The sequence below is a fragment of the Oncorhynchus clarkii genome, chromosome 23, assembly GCF_045791955.1.
Source record: "Oncorhynchus clarkii lewisi isolate Uvic-CL-2024 chromosome 23, UVic_Ocla_1.0, whole genome shotgun sequence".
NCBI lineage: Eukaryota > Metazoa > Chordata > Actinopteri > Salmoniformes > Salmonidae > Oncorhynchus > Oncorhynchus clarkii.
In genome coordinates, this window is record NC_092169.1 from 1,550,647 (window position 1) to 1,575,556 (window position 24,910).

At 41.6% G+C, this 24,910-nt stretch overlaps 1 protein-coding gene across 2 annotated transcripts in view; it reads left to right on the top strand.

Moving 5' to 3' along the window:
* Positions 1 to 398: 398 nt before the first annotated feature.
* LOC139381392 (A-type potassium channel modulatory protein KCNIP2-like) overlaps positions 399 to 24,910 on the top strand; it is a 220,530-nt gene continuing 196,018 nt past the window's right edge. The window contains exon 1 of one of the 2 annotated variants that reach the window (XM_071124882.1): positions 399 to 474. In XM_071124882.1, coding sequence (XP_070980983.1) covers positions 399 to 474 — 76 coding nt within the window. The remainder of the gene's footprint in view (positions 475 to 24,910) is intronic. The other variant, XM_071124883.1, reaches the window with a different exon arrangement.

Here is a 24,910-nt window from a genome sequence, read left to right on the forward strand (position 1 = left end):
CCACCACGGTAACCACGCGCTCCAGCCACTCACTCCCTCAGCTCAAGAATACACCAACATCCCGAACTGGTACGAGATAGAATGGCTTTAGTGCGCTTGCTTGAATCAGTCTGGTTCTCAATCGCTCGACAATCCTAGTGTGAGTGACTGTGTGTAAATGTGTGTGTTAGCAGGCAACAGGCGGGTGGAGAGATCGGGGAGCCAGCTTGGAGAGCGGAGAGCGCACACCACCAGCGCAGTCGAGACTAAAACGGAAATAACGAATTAACTACCAAAGGGATTGTCATTTCCTTAACATCCTATCAATCGTTGATGACACATCGTTAAAGGAGGCAAAACGAAAAACAGAACAGAGATTGATTTATTATCCATAGTTTACCGTTCCAGCGCGTGGAAAGATGAAGACTAAAAACCTTGAACAAAGCTTGTCTGATTCCAGAGAATTGGATGGATCGTATGACCAGCTGACTGGTGGTGAGTGATGGGCTTTCGCAGCCCCAGCTTTATTAGACCGGTTAAAGATGCCGTATGACTTGAAAAAGTGAAATAGTTGGTTAGCCAATATAGCTTAAAACTGTTGCCTATAAAATAGTTTGTGAAGCTTAGGCTACTTAAGATGCTTCACAATTCTCAAGTCATGCAAGACCTGTTGTAAATAGTGTTTCATTAGATAATGTAGGGCTATATCGTTTTAAAAAGCGAGCAGCCTATATTAACCATGTCATCACACAATATATGAATTTATATATGTCATATTGCATATTTTATTGCTAGTATTTGCGTGCATGTTGATGTGTGACGTCTGCAGCCTGATCACTGGAAATAGACTTCGATTTAGGATGTTTGAAAAGGTCATTAGACGGTTGACATTTGCCTTCCTCAGTGCTCACAATTATTTATTATTAAAAATGCTTGCCCAACACTGGGCGCGAACTCGTGATGCTCGGAGCTAAAGCTGCTCAGCCACCTATGATTGCATGGCGATGGAATGTGTGCGAGGCGCGGAGTTTTGCTGACTTGGCTTTTCTACAGGAGTCCATTGGCTGTCATGTTGAGATGCCCAAAGCACATCTGGATTAGAGACGTTGGTGCTGGCTTGAAGTCCTGGTGATATAGCCTAAAATTAAACGAGCCATATTAGTGAAAATGTGCATTTTCGAATCACACGATCCAACATGTATGTGCTTTCTCCTTTATAGGACTGTTTTGCTAAATCATTTTGCACTGAATTATCTTGGATTCTACATTTAGTGTGCTGCACAATGAGTTTCTAGTGCGATTGGTTTTTGCCACCTGCCTTTACTAATGTGTGTGTCCATCAGGATTTTAGAATGTCATGCAGATGGAGCTAAATGTCAAGACATTTTCAATGAAAAACAAATACCGAATTTGGTGTGTGTGTGCAGAATGTCAGTAAAACCAAAATATAAATAATATAAACGGAGCACAGCAGAGGAACTGCAGACAATAATATTATTGGTCCATAATTAATGGACAATATGTGAAAGTGCGTGTGTGCGTGAGCACATGCCTATTTGTAAGTAATCTGTGTGTGCATATCGACCTTTCCAAACGCTGTCTTCCTTAGTTCCACTAGGTCAGGGTTGTTACTAGATGTTATTAAGATATGTAATTAGATGCTGTTTGTGATGTTTGACAGAGTACCAGGAAACACCATTTGTCTGTTTAGTGCTAGTTGACAGATTAAAACGATAGCATTGTGCCCAAACACATTGTTACTATACAAGAGGCAAGCCTTGCACTGGCTGCCTGACACACACGTAGAGTATGAGCTGTCATTCTTCCAGCCAAGCTCTTGGAATGATTAATATGATTTTTCCTTGATGCATGAGAGCTATTATTGTTGACTGGGCTGTATTGTGAACATGATGTGACATATTGAACATGTGACATCTACATTTACATATTGCATATACAGTACATTGATGTATTGACAACACAACTAGGCCTATCATGATGCACTGCAACACAGGGTCTATGCACATGTTTAACACCAGTCCCTAGATGTGCTTTTAGGAATTAGTAACTGAAAAATGGAACCTGTGTCCTCCGCATGCCACACAACTGTGCTAGCCTGCTGAGCTAAAGCCTATAAGGACAGTGCTGGTAGACAGTAATGTGGTGTGTTTTAATGGTATCTGTTGAGACGTGTTTTATGTATATCAGCTTTCTGTGCTGAAGCAATAGATGCAGATTAGCTACTGATTTCCATACCTGAGTCTATTAAAGAAACAAACACACTAGATAGGATTTGACGGACTGCTGTGTGTGTGTGTATGTTTGCCTGTATTATTTGCCTTTAAAGGTCAACTGCCCCTTAGGCCGTTTTAAAACCAAAGAAGTTGGTTCTATGTGGCATCGAAATAAGCCAGAAATATTAATTATTGTGTCAGAATTGACATCAAAGTGTAAATAGGATCATTTTTTCCCCATAAAGTCAGTCTGGTTTAAAACTGAGCTTTCTTTGTAAGTGAGTTCATCACTACTTACTGAAGGGTTTGCTATGGATTACTTACTTACCCACTTTTGCCAATGATGCTCAATTGCTCAGAGACAACACGTTGTGGTCCACCCCAGCTGCCATGTGGGCATTTGTTGTCCAGTCTGCATATGGGTGCAAAGTACACACGTTTCCCCCTGCAAATAGGAGTGAAAATGGGCTTCCATAGAGTCGGTGCAAACTTCCAATGCATTTCAACAATATTACCAGATGGCCAGGAATGGATTACATCCGACATGATCACTTCTGCTGCCTGTCAACTGTCAAACCACTGGTGTTGGTGAGTACGTTAGCTAAGTAGATAGCTGGTATTAGCTAGCTAGTAGCTATTTTTGCTTATACCACATTATTTGATAATGCTAGTGAGCCAGGCTAGCTATATGATACCATAGATGAAAGGGGGATGATACTGTAGCTAGCTTAATGCATCAAGACGCACCTCCAACAACACATAAAACCTCACATACATGTAATTCTGCCCATAAACAATGCCAATTTCTCTCATCAGTGGCATATGGGCTTTTTAGGTGAGCGCTGTTTCCGCCCTGTGATAAGCAAGGCCCACTTTGTCAAAGGCAGGGACGCCAAATATTTATCTTGTCCATTCCAAGCGTGCCTCTCCAGGGTGCTGTTGGAGAAATGTATCGCTGCAGCGCTCCACCAACGTCAAAAAATCATGTAGCAGAAAAAGCACATGGTAGAAAGGGTAGCCTATGTGACCTTTTTTATAGCCTACAGACTGGAGATAAAATGTACGGCAATATAATGAGACAGAAACCTTTTACATCAGGTTTCTCAGATCAAATGGCCTAACCTAATTGGTGCCCAATCAAATAAAAATGCTCTTACACGTTATCAAACAACATATCATTAAACAGGACAGGCCAAAGTAAAATGGACAATATGGAACGGACAATCAGGCTAATCACAGCTGCTGTCCAGGAGTTTATTCCCGTGGGCTAATTTGTCATGATCAGTGATTTCAAGTTTGTATCCTTACAATGTTTATGAGCTGATCACAGCGAAAAATAAAATACTTCTGCACTTCCCGCTGTGTGAATACATTGCAAATAGGCTCAGGATAACTCCTCCTGATAAAGTTGGGTAACTGATATTCAGAGCTTTAATAGCCAAATTGATTAGTCACAGGAATCAGGACTAATAAAGCGAATGCAATGGTCTTTTTAACATTTTTATTCATTTATTTTTACAAGCGGTAGGCCTACCACATGGATGGGGATTCATAAAATTCCATTGCTGGCTGGCATGGTAGGCTACATCCAAGTAAGCATGGGCTGACATCTTTCGGACATCTTTTTTTTGTGTTTTGCAAATGGTAGACCTACATGGGCATTCCTAAAATTATATTTCAGGCGACACTGTAGCCTATACCTCAGTAAGTATGGACTGACGCTGATGTCTTTTGGACATCTTTTTTTTGGTCTTGTCCGGACCGGTCTTAATTTCCATGTCCACAGATGTTGGTTTTTGGTCCGGTTCGGACGAAATCTGAAACGATCCATGATGTCTATGTTTGGTTCAGTATTTTGTCCGGTTTGGACCAGCCTTGATTTGGCCCAAACATTGATGTCTATAAATTACATCTTTTCAACTTTCATCCAGAACTGAAAATTAACCAAATTTCAACATCAGGATAATACGTATTTTCAATGTCCAGAAAATACCTCAACTGTCATTCAGAACCAAAAATGAACCGGTTTTCAACATTTTACCTTTCATTCAGAACCTAGAGTGAACCTAACTTCAACACCTGGAAAAAATACCTGGTCTTTTCGACATCATTCTGCTTACTGAGACTATTCTACTAGTTTTGTTTGTCTTGCCTAGGGTGGCACAAGGGCCAGGATCGGCCATGGAGGAAGATGTGCATAGCTCACGTTAGCTTTTGTTAGCAAGGTATCTAGCTAACTGTAGCCCATTTCCATTTAGGGTCAATCCAGGGCAGGCACTTGGATACTAGCCTGCTAGCTAATCATAGGATGTAGCCAGCTAGCTTTGAATAATGTTTCAAGCAAACTGGCTAGCTAACGTTAGCTAGCTAGCCAACTGATTTAAACTCTGACAGAGATATATCTAACCCAGATTTGCAAGTTAGGTAGCTAGCTTGCCTGTTCTCATTTAAGTTGTATATGTATTTTCTAGGGCAAAAGTAAATTAAGGATGGTACTTGTCTACTTGTACTCTACACACAACTTATTTTTATTTATTAGGTAAGTGTATGCATGCTGTCTTCATAAGCACATCAATGTGATATTTACAGCATTAAATGTGTTGTCTTTGTAACACAACAAAATCATTGATTTTTGTTGTTGATAAATGTATCTACACTCAAGCTGGCCGATGTTTGTGCAATTCTCACATGTAGCCTACACCTTTTGTATGGATATTAGCAGTTCTGGGATTTGTCTCATGGGAAAGATCTAACAGCGAACATAAAGAGAGATGAGATGAAACAACTAGACATATAGAATATTGTGGTGTAGAACAGCTGAGCTGACTCAAACGGCATTCACCTCGCAGATGATACCACGGTAACATGTATTTACATGACGTGATGAAATGTCGAAACTAAGTTACAAGGTCTTATGAAACGCATTCCAGACACTGGCTGTTGCTATCTTGCCATAGCTGATTTGACTGAGAAATATCAGCTAGATAGGATAGCCAGTCAAGAGGGGAGAAGTCCTCAACTTCAAACTTTGTTCTCTTCATAGCAAAGATAGCTTAGCTTACCTTGCTGTACTCACTACTGGACTTGTTTGTTGTGATTGAATGGCAAAGACATACTCAAGAAACATCCACATGAAACTACACCCCCAAGACAACTGTTGTTTGCCTTCAGTCATAGACACCAGCATTTCTTAATGAATGAAAGAGTGCATTTTTGGGAAGAAGGAATGGTGAATCCTTCTCTTAATGTACGTAGTCTGTGTGTGTATTTGTGTGAGTGATGTGATGTCTCTTGAGTATTGTATATGTGGCGGAAGAGCAGAATTACCGTATATAATGTTTCTGTAAATATTTTTTTAATTAGATATATATATTTTTTTACCCCTTTTTCTCCCCAATTTTGTGGTATCCAATTAAGTTACAGTCTCATCGCTGCAACTCCCGTGTGGACTCGGGAGAGGCGATGGTCGAGAGCCACGCGTCCTCCGAAACACGACCCAACCAATCCACACTGCTTCTTGACACAATGCCCACTTAACCCGGAAGCCAGACACACCAATGTGTGGGAGGATACACTGTACACCTGGTGATTGTGTCAGCGTGCATGCGCCCGGCCCGCCACAGGAGTCACTAGAACACGATAGGACAAGGACATACATGCCGGCCAAACCCTCTCCGAACCCGGACGACGCTGGGCCAATTGTGCGCCACCCCGTGGGTCTCCCAGTCGCGGCCGGCTGCAGCAGAGCCTGGACTCAAACCAGGATATCTAGTGGCACAGCTAGCAACTGCAATGCAGTGACCACTGCTCCACTCGGGAGGCCAATGTTTCTATAATTATCTCTCGTCTCTCAGCTAGGGCTCTTAAACACAAAGGGGAACCCTACCACACACGCAAAAATGAACCCAAGCACGCAAACACAGTCATCACTGATCCACTATGCCATGTCAACAGTCTACCTGGCAGGCAATATTTGGTACATGGCGCTATTATTACATCTTTTAGAACATCTTGGTCAGATTGAACAATGGTTGTAGATAGAAATTGTAAAAATACATCTTTATGTGACTTTATACCAAGGCATTGTTGAATACAAACTTCTTATTGGCTGGAAGGGCATTCTAGAGATTGCATTATTTCCCTATAACGGACAGTATATTTCTACATGGTAGAATTAATATTTCCATGTTTTGTTTGAGCTGCTTTTGAAAGCAAAAACTGAATTGAAAACAGTATTGGTATTGTAAGATTTTCATAATAGCAAGATGGGACTGATGGTTTGGTTCGTTAAACTAGCAAGCTGCTACTTGTTGAACACATTTCTATGGCAAATGTGTTAAAGCAAGGCCCCTGACCTCTCGTGCATTTTCTGCATTATGCAGTGAAATGGGCAGCGACTATGTAACGATTTTACAACACACAGAAGTGGTTATCAAGGGTAAAAGTATCAACACGTTTTTTTGAATTGATAGACAAGCTTAAAGTTTTATTTACTGACCATAATTTTCACTTGTCTGACCACGTGTATGATGACGAGTTTCTCATATGACTGGCTTATCTGGGTGATGTTTTTTCTCACCTGAATGATCTGAATCTAGGATTAAACGGACTCTCCGCAACTATATTCAATGTGCGGGACAAAATCGAGGCTACGATTAAGAAGTTGGAGCTCTTTTCTGTCTGCATTTAACAAGGACAACTCACAGGTCTTTCCATCATTGTATGATTTTTTTGAGTGCAAATGAACTCATGCTTACGGACAATGTCAAATGTGATATAGCATAGCACCTGAGTGAGCTGGGTGCGCAAATACGCAGGTACTTTCCCGAAATGGATGACACAAACAACTGGATTCATTATACTTTGTCATGCCCTACCTCCAGTCCACTTACTGATATCTGGACAAGAGAGCCTCATCGAAAATGCTACAAACGGTTCCATGAAATTTGAATTTAATCAGAAGCCACTGCCAGATTTCTGGATATGGCTGCGCTCAGAGAATCCTGCCTTGGCAAATCGCTCTGTTAAGACACTGATGCCCTTTGCAACCACTTACCAATGTGAGAGTGGATTCTTGGCCCTCACTAGCATGAATACAGTCTGTGGGGACTGTCTGTGGGTTATGCACAATTTTTGATGAACAAAAAATATTTGATTTGTAAGATGGCTTAATAAAGAGCAAAATGTTTGATTATTATTATATTATTATTTGTGCCCTGGTCCTATAAGAGCTGTTTGTCACTTCCCATGAGCCGGGTTGTGACACAACTCACATTTATTTAACATAAAAATGAGTGTGTGTGTGTGTGTGTGTGTGTGTGTGCTGGTGCTAGAGGAGGTACACAGCTGGAGGTTGAATGTTTGAAGGAGTACAGTACTGCTCTAGCGCATCGTGCAACACACCTTTGACGCCATTTATTTTTTTCCATGGAACGCATAGCCCCTTGTTGAGTATCCCGTTTGGTAATCTGACCAGATAACACCCAGAATGTTACTTTCCCATGACTTCTTTACCTTGTTGTTATATAGACCATGACAACAACAAGAAAATCAGTTCACAACTGTGTGACAAATGTTTCTATAGGAAGGGGGTTCCACTCTTCCTTGTGTCCATCTACCTCTATGAAATTACTGGATAACCTGCAAATGTCACGTGCACCCCATTTGCCCTCCTTTTTCCTCTCCATGGTGTATTAGAGCTTAAACCAATACTCACACTCTCCTATCTTAATGCTTTTCAAGCGCATGACACACTCTCTGTGCCTATAACACATAGGCCTATCACACCCTAAAGGCTAACAAAGAGACATGCCTTGTGGAAAGACTGAAAACAATGCAAGGTGGTAGTTTTTTTGTATAGCATGTGTTTATGCATTGTTTTAGGAAAGTGTGTACTTCATTCTATATGTGAAAGAAAGGGGTTTTGGAAAAAAGACTGTGTGTGTGGGGGAACTTGTTAGTCATGTAGTGTGTACCTCTGTATGAGTTATCTTGTTTGAGTGACTGAGTGGGTGTGTGCAAGTTAAGTGAGTGTTCTTTACGCACATTAGTTGTGTGAGAGCATAAGTAGGATGTTGCTGACTACAGTGGATGGTGGGCAGTTTGCTTTCTTTGCCAGACACGAATATCCAATTAATTTGAGAGCTGGACTTGACCCTTCAACCCACCAACACACACACATGCATGCACGCACACACATGCTCAAACACAGACTATTAGTCTCTCGATTCTCTTAATCTCCTTCCTCACACTTTGTTTGTGTGCGTATGTGTGGCAGACCCTCAGCAGTGGTCTGTTTGAGCTAAATGCCAGTTTCTTATATTTCATTATGGGAATTGTTTGCCCTTTTTGAGTCAGAGGCGTAGGCAGACATAGCCGTGTGGCTGGGGCTGAGTAAAAGTGACTGCCAACACTTTCCAGCAAAAATACCCAAACATCAGTGGTGTAGTCATGGTGCATGGAGAAGTGGGTATACTGTAATTTTGCCAATCATTTTCCAACCTGCCTGCCTGGCGAAATGAAAGGCGACTTGTGTGAAAAATTCTATGAGAAACAGATGTAGGCTACTCTGAATGACCTAAAATCATGGCAATGAGAGATACATCCACCATTATATCCAGAATTAAATAATAGACCTAGCACTTATGGCTGATATGTTAAGCTAAGGGACCAGATAAACACGGACGTAAGAAATTGAACAGATTTCCGTGGTGGTGTGTTACATGAGAACGGGGTACTCAAGGGGTTCCTACACTTTCCCAGCAGCTGAATGCCAGTTGGATGCCAGTTGCTGCTGATCTCTGTATTGTGCATTTTGCTACAGGAGGTTTATGGGTTACAAAAAAGGCCTATGCTACATTCAGTTCCATACTCCATGGTTTCCACATATTTCTACCCTAACTTTTCTAGGCTGTAGTCTGATTTCTGTAGGCCGAGGCTAGTGATCGCCACCAATCGAGTCAGCGCCCTGGCATAAACCTCATAGCCTGTCCCTAAAGCTCTTCTATCGAGAAGCAAAATAAAGAGGCTAAACTGTAGAACTCATGAGATGACATGGGAATAAATTCACAATTCTTGTTGTGACTGCGAGTATCAGGAGTCAGAGTATAGTGCGGAGTGCGGAACTGTCCATTGCTGAAATCTTTGATATGATATTCACGGGCTCAGCCTGCGCCTGCCAAGCCGCATTACCTGCCCCTGGTACAGAATAATATAGGCATATGCTGGGGGGTTCGAGACCTGCATCCTGATTGGCGGAAAGACGGGGTATATCCGACCGTATACAATGGGTATGACAAAACATAACTACATTGGTAACCAGTTTATAATAGCAATAAGGCACCTCAAGGATTTGTGATATATGGCCAATATACCACGGCCAAGGGCTGCGTCCGCGTTGCGTCGTGCCTAAGAACAACCCTTAGCCGTGGTATATTGGCCATATACCACACCCGCTCGGGCCTTATTGCTTAAATATTTCACGTGATTTGTGTTTGTGTAGTGATTTCTCTATTGTATTGCATAATTGATACGTCATATACTTCCACTAAACTACCTTGTTATGCATCAGTGGGGATTAAGATTTATTTCTGTGAAAATTTGGGCAATAATATTGCATCATTTAACATAACACAAGATAAATATGACCAAAAAACAACCAATTTCGCCATTATTATTAAGTAGGCAGCGGAAGTGTGCAACTAGACAACCGCTTACAACAACACCGCTGACAAAACAGGCTGACAGTCCAAGTCAGACAGTAAACAAACAATGAAATACACAAAATGTCTATCACCTACATTTTCAAAGAGAAAGAGAGAGAGAGATTATTCAGCAGCAGACAAGTGCAGTGATAAAATTGTACTGTTACAAATGGATGAAGTATCCAGTCCGTCATGTTGCGAGCTCATGAAATAATCATCAGATCTACCACTCAAATGAGTGATCTACAGTACAGGCACAACAGGTGTAATCAGGACCGTGGTAAGCTCATCGGCCGGACACCAGCTCAGCACTGGATTGGAATATGTGCAAACAGCTTATCGCACTATTGCACAAAGAAAAAAAGAAGAATAGAAAGCCCTGTAAATGTTTTCATTAAGTCCAGAAGAGCACACATAGTATATGGGATTAATTTTAAGAAATGCACCTTAATTAATTTGATTCATATTATGGTGTTTCTATTCCAAGAAAAACTAAAAACTAAACCCTCAGGAAAATATGGCACTGTACAACATGACCGGTCGGGAGTAGGCTACTAAGTGACTGCGAGTGAAGAGCAAAATAATCCTAACATTTCCACACCCAGGCCAACCAATATGGAGATTCAGTGAAAATAAAACATCTCATTGATTTATCAAGACCAGTCCTGAAGTGCTGAAATAGTTGACCACACGTGGGTAGGCTATTGCTTCAAATCCTATTATAGCAAATGGATGACTTTGGGTGTTCCAGTAAGCAACAATTTGTAAAAGAACTCCAGCACAGAGAAGAGAATGGAGCCTTAAATATTAATACTTTTCATTATCTTGATCTGTCTCCCTCTTGAGTCATTTGTATGTCATATTTGATCAAACAGTGTGCTTAAAGCATCCAACAAAATCAGTGCATATAGTTGATTTTATTCAAACATATAGGGTGTGTCTATATATGGAAAAATACGTTTTAAAATTTTGACCAATTTGATGGCTCAAAAGAACAGACAGCTTTCGGTCACACAATTATTGTCTGGGACAGCCTTAGAAACAGAAGATAGGAGTGTCCCACATAGTAGAGAAGGCCCTACAGTACAGCAATAACCATAGAGACTTTGGTCCAGTGTTACCTTCTGGGTTGTTCCACAAAAATAGTGCCTTTTAGATATTTTAAGTATAAAATTGTGGACCAATTATTGTACACTGCTCAAAAAAATAAAGGGAACACTAAAATAACACATCCTAGATCTGAATGTATGAAATATTCTTATTAAATACTTTTTTCTTTACATAGTTGAATGTGCTGACAACAAAATCACACAAGAATTATCAATGGAAATCAAATTTATCAACCAATGGAGGTCTGGATTTGGAGTCACAGTCAAAATGAAAGTGGAAAACCACACTACAGGCTGATCCAACTTTGATGTAATGTCCTTAAAACAAGTCAAAATGAGGCTCAGTAGTGTGTGTGGCCTCCACGTGCCTGTATGACCTCCCTACAACGCCTGGGCATGCTCCTGATGAGGTGGCGGATGGTCTCCTGAGGGATTTCCTCCCAGACCTGGACTAAAGCATCCGCCAACTCCTGGACAGTCTGTGGTGCAACGTGGCGTTGGTGGATGGAGCGAGACATGATGTCCCAGATGTGCTCAATTGGATTCAGGTCTGGGGAACGGGCGGGCCAGTCCATAGCATCAATGCCTTCCTCTTGCAGGAACTGCTGACACACTCCAGCCACATGAGGTCTAGCATTGTCTTGCATTAGGAGGAACCCAGGGCCAACCGCACCAGCATATGGTCTCACAAGGGGTCTGAGGTTCTCATCTCGGTACCTAATGGCAGTCAGGCTACCTCTGGCGAGCACATGGAGGGCTGTGCGGCCCCCCAAAGAAATGCCACCCCACACCATGACTGACCCACCACCAAACCGGTCATGCTGGAGGATGTTGCAGGCAGCAGAACGTTCTCCACGGCGTCTCCAGACTCTGTCACGTCTGTCACATGTGCTCAGTGTGAACCTGCTTTCATCTGTGAAGAGCACAGGGCGCCAGTGGCGAATTTGCCAATCTTGGTGTTCTCTGGCAAATGCAAAACATCCTGCACGGTGTTGGGCTAAAAGCACAACCCCCACCTGTGGACGACGGGCCCTCATACTACCACCCTCATGGAGTCTGTTTCTGACCGTTTGAGCAGACACATGCACATTTGTGGCCTGCTGGAGGTCATTTTGCAGGGCTCTGGCAGTGCTCCTCCTTGCACAAAGGCGGAGGTAGCGGTCCTGCTGCTGGGTTGTTGCCCTCCTACGGCCTCCTCCACGTCTCCTGATGTACTGGCCTGTCTCCTGGTAGCGCCTCCATGCTCTGGACACTACGCTGACAGACACAGCAAACCTTCTTGCCACAGCTCGCATTGATGTGCCATCCTGGATGAGCTGCAGTACCTGAGCCACTTGTGTGGGTTGTAGACTCCGTCTCATGCTACCACTAGAGTGAAAGCACCGCCAGCATTCAAAAGTGACCAAATCATCAGCCAGGAAGCATAGGAACTGGGAAGTGGTCTGTGGTCACCACCTGCAGAACCACTCCTTTATTGGGGGTGTCTTGCTAATTGCCTATAATTTCCACCTGTTGTCTATTCCATTTTCACAGCAGCATGTGAAATGTATTGTCAATCAGTGTTGCTTCCTAAGTGGACAGTTTGATTTCACAGAAGTGTGATTGACGTTGAGTTACATTGTGTTTAAGTGTTACCTTTATTTTTTTGAGCAGTGTATTTTAAAGCCTGTCATAATACATGAATTGCCATTTAATATATACCACATGGAGAATTCAAGAAATACGCTTTTTGTATATGATTAAAGGCTTGCTAAAGTGCTAAAATTCAGCATTTTGACATGTCCCTCCAAACCTGTGTCACTTTTAGGAAGATTTTAAACCTCTTAATCCCCAAATGTTTCAAAATGTCACAATCATTGTAAAGCCCTAGGGCTGGGCGACATAGTTCTAAATATGCTTTATGAGCAGTGCATGACACTAGGGTAGCAACATATACAGTGCCTTCAGAAAGTATTCATAACCCTAGACTTATTCCACATTTTGTTTTTACAGCCTGAATTTTTATCAGCCATCTACACACAATATCCCATAAATGACAAAGTGAAAACAAGTTTTTAGAGATTTGAAAAGGAAATACAGAAATATATCTAATTTACAGAAGTTTCACACCACTGAGTCAATACATGTTAGAATCACCATTGGCAGTGAGGTTTTCTGGGTAAGTCTCTAAGAGCTTTGCACACCTGGATTGTACAATAATTGCACATTATTGTTTTAAAAAATCTTCAAGCTCTGTCAAGTTGATTGTTGATCATTGCTAGACAGCCATTTTCAAGTTTTTCCCTAGATTTTCAAGCCGATTTTCAAGTCAAAACTGTAACTCGGCCACTCGGGAACAGTCAATGTCGTCTTGGTAAGCAACTCCAGTGTATATTTGGCCTTGTGTTTTAGGTTATTGTCATGTTGATAGGTGAATATAGTGGGCACTTTGAATACAGTGTTGGAAAGCAGACTGAACTGTGTTTTCCTCTAGGATTTTGTCTGTGTTTAGCTCTAGTGAGATTTGGATTAACCCCAAACATAAAACAAAAGGCACTGTATGAACAAACTAGGATAAAGATGATCATGAGCACTCACTTCAAATTAGCTAACATTATCCCATCCTAATTGTTACCAAGTATCCAAAAGGAGATTCGGTGGGGGAAAAAAATCTGGAAAAACTCAAGGGTGTGAATACTTTCTGAAGGCACTGTATATTCTAAGTGTTTTTAACAATTCTGATGGTTTATTATTGTTCAATCATTTATACTGTTCAATTGAACTTCAACCAAAAGTTGGAATATAGTGTTTTTTGTTTGACATGTAAACAAATGAAAAAGACAAGGAGGGATTATTATGACAGGCTGTTGTTCAGTGTTTCCAAGTGGACCCTAATTAGATGTTATATTAAAGGTTTTATCTTACATAATGTAGCTTTGATGTAGTTAAAATATTCATGCTTCGCCTATTCCTCTCTGATTTAGTATATACCATTGCATAAACAACATGCCGATCTAAGCTTACACCAGTACTAGTATCAGTCTGTATTAGCTAGCTACGTTTACTCTAAGTAAATGTAAAACAAAATGTTGTGTGTGTGTAGGGCCCTGTGAGTGTGCATAGAAACAGTGCAAAAATAAAATACAAGGGTCAACTCAGTCTGTGTAGCCATTTTGTTAGCTATTTAGCAGTCTTATGTCTTGGGGATAGAAGCTGTTCAGGACCGTGTTGGTGTCAGACTTGATGAACCGGTACTGCTTGCCGTGCGGAAGCAGAAGGAACCAGTCTATGGCTTGGGTATCTGGACTATTTAATGGCTTTCCGGGCCTTCCTTTCACACCGCCTGATATAGAGGTCCTGGGTGGCAGGGAGCTCAGCCCCAGTGATGTACTGAGACTTACTGTCACGGTTTTCCTCCTCTTCATCTGAAGAGGAGAGGCGAGAAGGATTGGAGGACCAATAAGAAAATCTCAACATGAACACAACTACAAAACAAGAAACGTGAAAACCCAAAACAGTCCCGTGTAGCACAAACACTGACACAGAAAACAATCACCCACAAAATACCCAAAGAATATGGCTGCCTAAATATGGTTCCCAATCAGAGACAACGAATAACACCTGCCTCTGATTGAGAACCACTCTAGGCATCCATAGACTTACCTAGACAACTAAACTGAACACAACCCCATTAATCTAATAAACCCCTAGACAAGACGAAACACAAATCACCCATGTCACACCCTGGCCTAACCAAAATAATAAAGAAAACAAAGATAACTAAGGCGAGGGCGTGACACTTATGCACTACCTTCTGTAGCGCCTTGCTCGGCCTCTGACCACAGTTGTCATACCACCCAGTCAGGAGGCTCTCTGGTGCAGCTGTAGAACTTTTTGAGTATCTGAGGACCCATGCCAAATGAGGGGGAATAGGCGTTGTCGAGCCCTCTTCAACACTTTCTTGGTGTGTTTGTACCATGATAGTTTGTTGGTGATGTGGACACCAAGGAACTTGAAGCTCTCAACTTGCTCCACTACAGCCCCGTCGATGAGAATGGGGGCGTGTTCAATCCTCTTTCTGTACTCGACAATGCAATCGAGGGTCAAAATGCTCTCATCGGTACAGCTGTAAAACTTTTTGAGGATTTGAGGGCTCATGCCAAACCTTTTCAACCTCTGTCGCGGCTTCTTCACGGCAGGGCGCGCGTGTGTGGACTAGAGGTTGACATGAGGGAAGTTCTGGAGTCAACTCTGGGACAAGACAAACAGTCTACAGGAATGGGCAGTATAGGAATAGTTATTTTGCCGGAAATATGTCATGTGTGGAGTATTAAAAAAATATGTGTAGGCTAGGCCTAATATCGTAAAAAAATAAAAAGGACATTTCCCCCCTCCTGTTGGTTCACTCACGCCTTGCTCCAGTTGTTGCCAGTCACTAGGCTGATGCCAACTGTATGTCAGTAGGCTAAATGATGAAGCCTTCAAGGAATTGCAGTGTCTTGTTGCAGCGAAGGATGCATCACAAACATTAACATTAGAGCCAAGGAAAGAGCAATGTTTTAGCTAAATTTGATGGAGTGAAGGAGTTCTCTTTGACAAGGAAGGAACAGAGTACACTTGTAAAAAAAAATATGCTGCGATTGAATCAAATAGGCTACCTACCGGAGAGTGGGACAAGCGGCATATGTGCTCTAATCCTAACAACTTTACCCACAAGCCCGATTGTTTGTGTATTTAACTAAACCATGCAATCTGAGGTGAAGAGTGAAATAAAAATTGATTGACTTATGCATTACTGCCGCTCAGATTTTTTTTTTTATGTTCATGTTGTAAATGTTCATTTGTGCTCAGCTGTAGGCTACAGATTTATGCCTGTGCTGAGCATACCATCCTGCTGGGGTCTCTATCCTCATTCTACAGCCTTAATCAATCTACATTTAGGTAATTTAGAATACGCTCTTATCCAGAGGCCTACAGTCAGTGCATTTAACTAAAATAGGTAAGACAGGACAAGATGGGGCAGAAATACATTTTCACTCCCGTGCCAACCTCTTTTGTGGACCTTATTTGAACACTGAGGAACATGAAGCTCTTGACTCGCTTCACTGCAGCCCCCCATTTCCTGTAGGTCACTATCAGTTCCTTGGTCTTACTGACATTGAGGGAGAGGCTGTTGTTCCAGCACCACACTGTCAGGTCACTGACCACCTCCATGTAGGCTGTCTCATCGTTGTCGGTGATCAGGCCTACCACATCGTGTCGTCAGCAAACTTGATGATGGTGTTGGAGTCCTGTATGGCCACACAGTTGTGGGTGAACAGGGAGAACAGAGGGGACTAAGCACACACACTTGTGGGGCCCCCGTGTTGATGGTCGCCATGGCGGAGGAGCTGTTGCCCCGTGAGGAATCCAGGATCTAGTTGCAGAGTTGCAGAGGGAGGTGTTCAGTCCCAGGGTCCTAAGCTTGGTGACAAGCTTGGAGGGGACAATGGTGTATAACGCTGAGTTGTAGTCAATGAACAGCATTCTCACATAGTTATTCCTCTTATCTAGGTGGGTGAGGGCAGTGTAGAGTGCATTTGAGATTGTTGCGTTGTCTATGGATCTGTTGGGACGATATGCAAATTGGAGTGGGTCTAGGGTGTCTGGGATGATGGAGTTGATGTGTGCCATAACCAGCCTTTCAAAGCACTTCAAGATTACAGATGTGATTGCTACAGGGCGGTACCGTCTTTGCTACAGTCTTTGTGGAATGAAGCCTTCTTTTCTTGGGAACAGGAAAGGTCTTACAACATGGGGATTACAGACTGGCACAAGGAGAGGTTGAAAATGACCGTGCCTTGGAATAGCGAGAACACCCATTCCTCTGGGTTGGTGGCAGCCCCTCACACCCGGCACAATGTTGTTATTGTCGAAGCGTGTATAAAATGCAGTGAGTTTGTCTGGTAGAGAGGCATCGTTAGGAAGATCGCGGCTGGGTGTGAGAACCACCTATAGGTCTTCTATTAGAAATATTTCAATCATAGTCTACAGTTGCTGAGACCCGATAGTTCGGCGTCCCGTTGTGACATAGCTACGCGCCTCTGAGACTACCATCTACGGGGGACACACTGCCCGAACGTGCACTTCCCCACAATTCCCAACCAATGCGTCCTTTATTAATTTGAATGTGTTAACAGTTGGAGAAATTGCTTGGGCTGCGCTGAGAATTCGAAAAGTATGAAAGTCAACGGTCCAATATTCTAGAACACTGCTATGCATACGTGTGCATGTTTTGTACTCTGATAGACCCTTAATGGGTTAACAAAACAAACATTGAAATATCGTTATACAATGTAAAGTAAAAACCCAAAGTCTGTGCATCAATACCGGTATATTATATACCGCCCAGCCCTATAAAGCCCAAGTTATGTTGTTGCTTTGACAGTCATTTCTGAAGATAATATCTGTTAAAAATGTGTGTGACCATTAAAATTAGATTTTTTAAAGGGATAATTTGTGATTTGGTGATTTTTGGGTAATTTCCTACTTACCCAGAGTCAGACAAAGTCATGGACACCATTCGTATGTCTTTGCATGCAGTTTTAAGGAAGTTGAATGTAACTTAGTGTAATTGCTGAAAGTCAATTGGTGTGTACTTGCCACCTCCTTTCAAAAGAAGAGCAATAGACCTTCTAACTACTCCAAAGCTTTGTGGCTAGCACTTTGTACACTAAGTATTATTTACAAGTATATCTAAAATTCTAATGTTTTGATTATGGTTATTTTGAAAGCATTTATTTTGACATTTTTTAATCGGAACTACACACTTTATTAATTCGCTGAGACAGTGGACACAAGGTTAGGCTGTGCTGGAGTGTTAACATAGTTGGCCTGCTGAGACAGTTTTGACCGAGTTCGCTAGATATCAAGTAAGCAAAGTGTGGGAAAAGTACATCAACAGACTGCCATTGCTCATCCAAAGCAATATTTTTACCTTGCAACCGTGACTGAAGATTGTTGTCACTGGTGGAAGTATTTTCAAGCTATTAGTTAGCTTACGTTAGAAAGTAGCAAGCTAGCTCACGTAGTTAGACCGAGTTAGACAGCGGGTTGCCGACCACGCACTTCAAGCGAGAGTTCCTACCACGAAATCTATCCCTATATACACAGCGGGAATATGGTGCGGTTTGGACAAAAGTTGGATTCAGATGTTTTTTTGATAGCGAGGGACATATTTCACATTATGTCTGGTAAGTACAGTTCCTAGAGATTATAAATATGCCTTTGTGGACAGGAAAGGTTTTGGGGGTGAAGCCTGCTATATTGTGGTATGGTTATTGTCTGTCGCCACCCACCAGATCAATGCACAAGTCCAACCAGTACACAGTGTTGTCCAAAAGCAGTGAGCATTCTATACACGTCAGAACAAATACTGAGAATAAGTGTGAAGTTGATCTAACATTATCTGATTGATTGATTGAATAGCAGCTGTTCTCATGATAAAATGTGATAGGACTGTCAATTATCTTGTGGATAGGCTGTCCATGTCATTCAGTGTGTGTCACACAAAACTATTTGGATGCAGTTTCTGTTGCAGATTCAAATTGCAAGTCACACCATCTCATGCAAATTTGCTGATAAAAGAAGCAACTCAAACGCAATTGAAATTGCTTGCAGCATCCAATCCTGTCATACAACACATCTTGGTTTATAAATTGTTATTTTATCTAATGGCACAAATCAGTCTATATAAGGTCCCACAGATGACAGTGCATGTCAGAGCAAACATCAAGCCATGAGGTCGAAGGAATTGTCCGTAGAGTTCCAAGACCAGATTGTGTCGAGGCACAGATCTGGGAAAGGGTACTAAAACATTTCTGCAGCATTGATGGTCCCCCAAGAACACAGTGGCATCATCATTCTTAAATGGAACCAGTTTGGAACCACCAAGACACTTCCTGGAGCTGGCTGCCTGACCAAACTGAGCAATCATGGGAGAAGATCCTTGGTGTGGGCGGTGACCAAGAACCCAATGGTCATTCTGACAGAGCTCCAGAGTTCCTCTGTGGAGATGGGAGAACCTTCCAGAAGAACAGCCATCTCTGCAGCACTCCATAAATCAGGCCTTAATGGTAGAGTGACCAGACGGAAGCCACTCCTCTGTAAAAGGCACATGACAGCCCGCTTGGAGTTTGCCAAAATGCACCTAAAGGACTCTCCTACCATAAGAAACAATATTTTATCTGGTCTGATGAAACCAAGATTGAACTTGGCCTGAATGCTAAGCGTCATGTCTGGATGAAACCTGGCACCATCCCTACGGTGAAGCATGGTGGTGGCAGCATCATGCCATAGGGATGTTTTTCAGTGGCAGGGACTGGGAGACTACTCAGGGTCAAGGGAAAGATGAACGGAGCAAAGTACAGAGAGGTCCTGGATGAAAACCTGTTCCAGAGTGCTCAGGACCTCAGACTGGTGCAAAGATTCACCTTCCAACAGGACAACAACCCTAAGCACACAGCCAAGACAACAAAGGAGTTGCTTCAAGACAAGTCTCTGAATGTCCTTGAGTGGCCCAGCCAGAGCCCAGACTTGAACCCGATACAACATCTCTGGAGCTGACGCTCCCCATCCAACCAGACATATCTTGAGAGGATCTACAGAGAAGAATGGGAGAAACTGCCCAAATACAGGTGTGCCAGGCTTGTAGCATCATACCCTAGAGGACTCAAGGCTGTAATTGCTGCCAAAGATGATTTATATAAATGTGATATTTCCATTTTTTACATTTCTAAATACCTGTTTTTGCTTTGTCATTATGGGATATTGTGTGTAGATTGATTAGGGGGAAAAACAATGTAATGAATTTTAGAGTAAGGCTGTAACGGAAAGAAAATGGCAAGCCTTCAAGCTTGTTCACATAAAGATTAATAGTCGAGGCTGTCAATGTCTTATGTTTATTCAACATACAACCTTTGTCTTCCAGCTAGACTGTATTGAATTAGTTGATTAATCTAAATTTACTCTGCCATGCCATTGTTCTCTGTTGAAAAATAGGAATGAAGAGGAACAGGACATAAATCTGCCCTGTCTATCAGGAGCCAACAACTGAGATGAGAGTGAGAGTCCCCACTCTTTCACCACTTAATTCCCCAGAACAGTGTGCAGATATCAGCAATGCTTGTCTGTTGAACTTATGCCTGTTTGTGATCAAATGTCATTTTCTGGAGTTCAAGTTAATGCTTCATCAGATCTGTTGGGTCCATCGCTGGTAAGAGGACGGAGTGGAATGCCACTGTTACAATGGATAGCTAACATAGGATCAGCAGAGGAAGTAGAGGTGGCTACAGGAAGATTCGTCAACCTACAAAGCACTGTACTCTCTGGTCATGGACAAACACCTGCAGAAGGATCTTGATCAGATGGCACTGTTTAAACACACAGGTGTGTTCCTCATTGAATTAGCATGTATATCAAATGAAAGACATATATAACCTTTCCTTTTCACTCATGAGAAATTCTTTCTTAGAATCCTATTATTATTGTGCTCTGATTTGTGTGTAGGTGTTCAAAAGCAAAATACTTACTGTCTATTTGGCACCAGTCATATTGGCATGGGAATTCAATCATTGGCCTGTCCAGACAGATCTAGTCTAACATAAGGACAGGTAAATCCCCCTCCAGGATAGTTTGGTTGTCTTGGGGAAAGTGGGGGGTTTCCTTGGGGGATGGTGCTCCCTTTCAATATTGCTCAGGGGCACCCTTTTTTCGTCTGTGGGGGATACGGGGGCCTGACTATCTCCACTACACTAATCACTACACTTATCTGCTCATTTGCATCCAGCCCGAGTGCAATGTAGGAAACCAAGAAGTGTCCTTGTGTTTATATTGTATTCACTGGTTTATGTTCCTTTCTTTCCTAATTTCAGGCACTCCAAGATGCATTGTTTACCCTAAACAATTAAAACAATGGATTGCCTAGCCAATATATCACCCATCACTCAAAAATTCAGGAATGACCTGTGTCTTGCAGAGACGCATGGACAAATAATTGAAATACTAGGAGCCAAAATCCGTTGGAAAAGGCTGTGGTCTGGTTGACAACATGGCCCCCATCCCAACACGGTCCTCCTTGCACTACAACCTAATACAAACACATTATATTGTAACATCATTTGTTAGCCTCTGGTTCTTATCACTCTGCATCTGTAGCATTTGAAAAAAATCCATTCAATGTAGGCTGCTACTGTACATAAAAGCATATCTAATTTATACTGTCTATTTTATTGTATATTTGACATTTTATTGATATGAATTTTGAGAATGCCTTGTCTACACTGTGTATTGTTCATTATACAGGCCCCAAGTCTGTGTTGTAAAAAATCTATAGCGGCCTTTGCCAGTTCATCGATTGTTGTCATTACATAGGTATACTCTGATGTTTGGGGTTTTACCAATATAACTTCAGTATTCAAATGTTACTGATACATTGATCTGACTGCTTTATTACGTACACAATACTATCATGTGGCATACTGTAATAAATCACTAATAGTAGATAGTAAATAATGTCATTTATTACTGTGATTTATTACAAAATAGAATGTACTGGTCTATTAGAGTGATTTAACAAAATTTGTTGTTGAGGCAATGTCTGGCTGACAAGCTGAGTCATCGTAGTGTAATTACTATAGGCCAATCACGTCATCTGCCTCTTTGAATCCCACGTAGATTCCTGTCGGCAAGGGATATTTGCGTTGAATAGCACAAACAACACATGGAGGCAAGACCCTCCATGCTTGATTGATACAATTTTTAGAAAGATATGCAGAGTGCCAGGTCTCTCTCCATTCAAAGACATCAGTATCAAGCTGTCTGTCTGTCTGGACTTCATCACATCATCTTGCAAGTCTCTGTACTGGCTCCATACATGTTTCTGTGAACCCATACACAGATAGTCAATCATCTATTGTCAATGGCAGTTAGGATAGGTAATATCTGATACACGAGCAGGTACTGTGTTGAAGGTTGAACAGGTCATTTAACCTCTCTGCGCACCGAACCCGTTAGCGGGATTAAATTCGACAACATACGGTGATCGCGACATAAATAGTCATATTAAACATTCATGAAAATACAAGTGTCTCACATGGTTCGAAAGCCTAGAATCTTGCTAATCCAACTGCGTTGTCAGATTAAAAAAATTATTTATTGCGAAAGAATACGCTGCCATTATCTGAGCACAGACCCCATATCAAACTACTTATTCAACCAGCACTTGCGTAACAAAATCATAGATTGCATTGAAATAAATCGTTTACCTTTGAAGATCTTGCTCTGGTTGCAATCCCAAGGCTCATTGTTACACAATGAATGGTCTTTTGTTCAGTTAAATCCATTTTGTATAGCCTAACACAAAACATTTTGTGAACGCTTATCTTGTTGAATTTCGTGTCATTCAATTTTCGACGTAACATCCAACGTAAAATAGACTTTCCCTGACTTTATCCAGTCATGTTTGCAATCAACTGTTTGTTTGTAACACAACCAAACTTGATGGGTCATTTTGCGGGACGTATTGCATGTGGACTTCAGTGCACAATACACCAGCTGTCTGTGATCAGGCAAAAAAACTTTCCAAGCAAACCTTATAACCGCTAAACGTTACACACAGCCTACATCGTTGTCACCATATTAGCTAACGTCAAGTCAACATCAACATAGCTACTAGAACTAACACATTAGTAAACCTGCTACAATCATGCAGTACAGTGTACAGATAGCAAGAAGTTTAACAGTTACACCGGTGGCAATAAATTAATAACATAAAAAGCTTACCTTGACTTGGAAGAGTTCCAGTGTTGGATAGTCATATCCAGCTAGGTAACATAGCATCCCTCTCTGTTTGAGCTGGGTGTTTGAGTAGTAAAAATTTAAAAAACTAAACAAATTATACAGTAGCTATCTCTCTCTTGCTTCTCCTTCCTTTTTGAAGAAGTTAATTTATTAAAAACTGTTCAAAAAGCTTCTTTCCCTCTCTTTGAGTCAACTACTCACCATATTCTATACACTACAGTGCTAGTTAGCTGTAGTTTATGCTTTCAGTACTAGATTCATTCTCTGATATTTTGATTTGGTGGACAACATGTCAGTTCATGCAGCAAGAGCTCTGATAGGTTGAAGGATGTCCTCCGGAAGTTTTCATAATGACTGTGTGAGTCTATTGAAGGGGGTGAGAACCAAGAGCCTCCTAGGTTTTATATTGAAGTCAAAGTACCAAGAGGAGGACGGAAGCTAGCTGTCTTACGGCTAGCACCATGGTGCTACCCTAGAGTGCTGTTGAGGCTACTGTAGACCTTAATTGCAAAACAGCGTGTTTTAATCAATTATTTGGTGAGTTCAATTATTTGTATAGTTTTATCTAAAAAGGATCACTTTTTTAATGTTTCACTATTTTCATTTTTAATAAATTCATTGAGGAGGATCATCCTCCCCTTCCTCCTCTGAGGAGCCTCCACTGGTATAATTACACTTCTGATACTTACAGGGTAGCTGAGGTGTTTATTAACCACTGTATAATGTGACAATGTGTAATGTAGAATGGGAGACTTCTACTCTGGGATTCTCAGTGAGTGTGGTTACATGCACACAATAATAGTCTGATTAACATAATAGTTTGATTAAAACGTTTACATGCTTTGCAAGAAAAAATATTTCCCTAATAATCCTGTTTACATGGACACATCTGAAATCAGGCTACCTGATGACTGAAAATCGTCAATCAAAATAAACATTCCACCACAGCGAACATGTTACTTTTGGGGAGCATATTTGATTCTGAGTTCGGATGTATACAGTTTGTATGTGAAAACCACTTCTAAGATGCATACATTCAGTGTTCCGAACACACTTCACTCATGGTAAAGTGGAAGGCTCGCTTGGCTGGTGCTAGCACATCCACAGATCAAATACACCACTGGAACAGCAATTAAGGTGTTTACCTATTAATTCAAAAGATTGCTCAGAAACCCAGGTGTTTTACTCAATGTACGTTTACTTCAATTTTGACCTTATGCCGATTAAGATAAGCAGAGTAAGGTGTTTACATGGCTATTGCATAATCTGCCTACTGCCATAATCAGTTTAATATCAAATTATTAGTGTGCATATACATTTATTCAATGTCTTCATGTTATCTTGATAACACTATGTGATAGTGGACCTTATCACGGCTCTGGGCTGAAGTTGACCCAGGCATATATCTAGGATCAGCTTCCCTTCCCACAATCCTAACCTTAACCATTAATGTGGATAATGCAAAACTGACCCATGACTAGTGTTTTGGGGAAACTTCACCCTACACCTTATTGACGCAATGGCCATGAGCGTTCAGTATCACAACTAAAGAGGTAGCAAGGTATTTTGAAGTCAATGGAAAATCGTGAAAAACTTGAATTCAGGAAGCCAGCGTATTGAGGATGTATGTGAAACCACAATAAGCAGCTCATTTTAATACACCAAAGGCAATGTCTTATTCTCTTACCAAATTTAAAGATGCACTATACAGAAATTGCTCTGCCATTTCCTGGTTGATAAAATTCTAATAGTTTGGCTAATTTCAGTTTATGTGAGAACACAGGCAAGTATAGTGTAGAGAATCATTGTACCATCTAAAAATCTGTGAAATATACACTACATGATCAAAAGTATGCAAACACCTACAAGTCAAAGATCTCATTCCAAAATCGTGGGCAATAATATGAAGTTGGTCCCCCCTTTGCTGATATAACAGCCTCCACTCTTCTGGGAAGGCTTTCCACTAGATGTTGGAACATTGCTGTGGGGACTTGCTTCCATTCAGCCACAAGAGCATTAGTGAGGTCGGGCACTGATGGTGGGCGATAAGGCCTGGCTCGTAATCGGC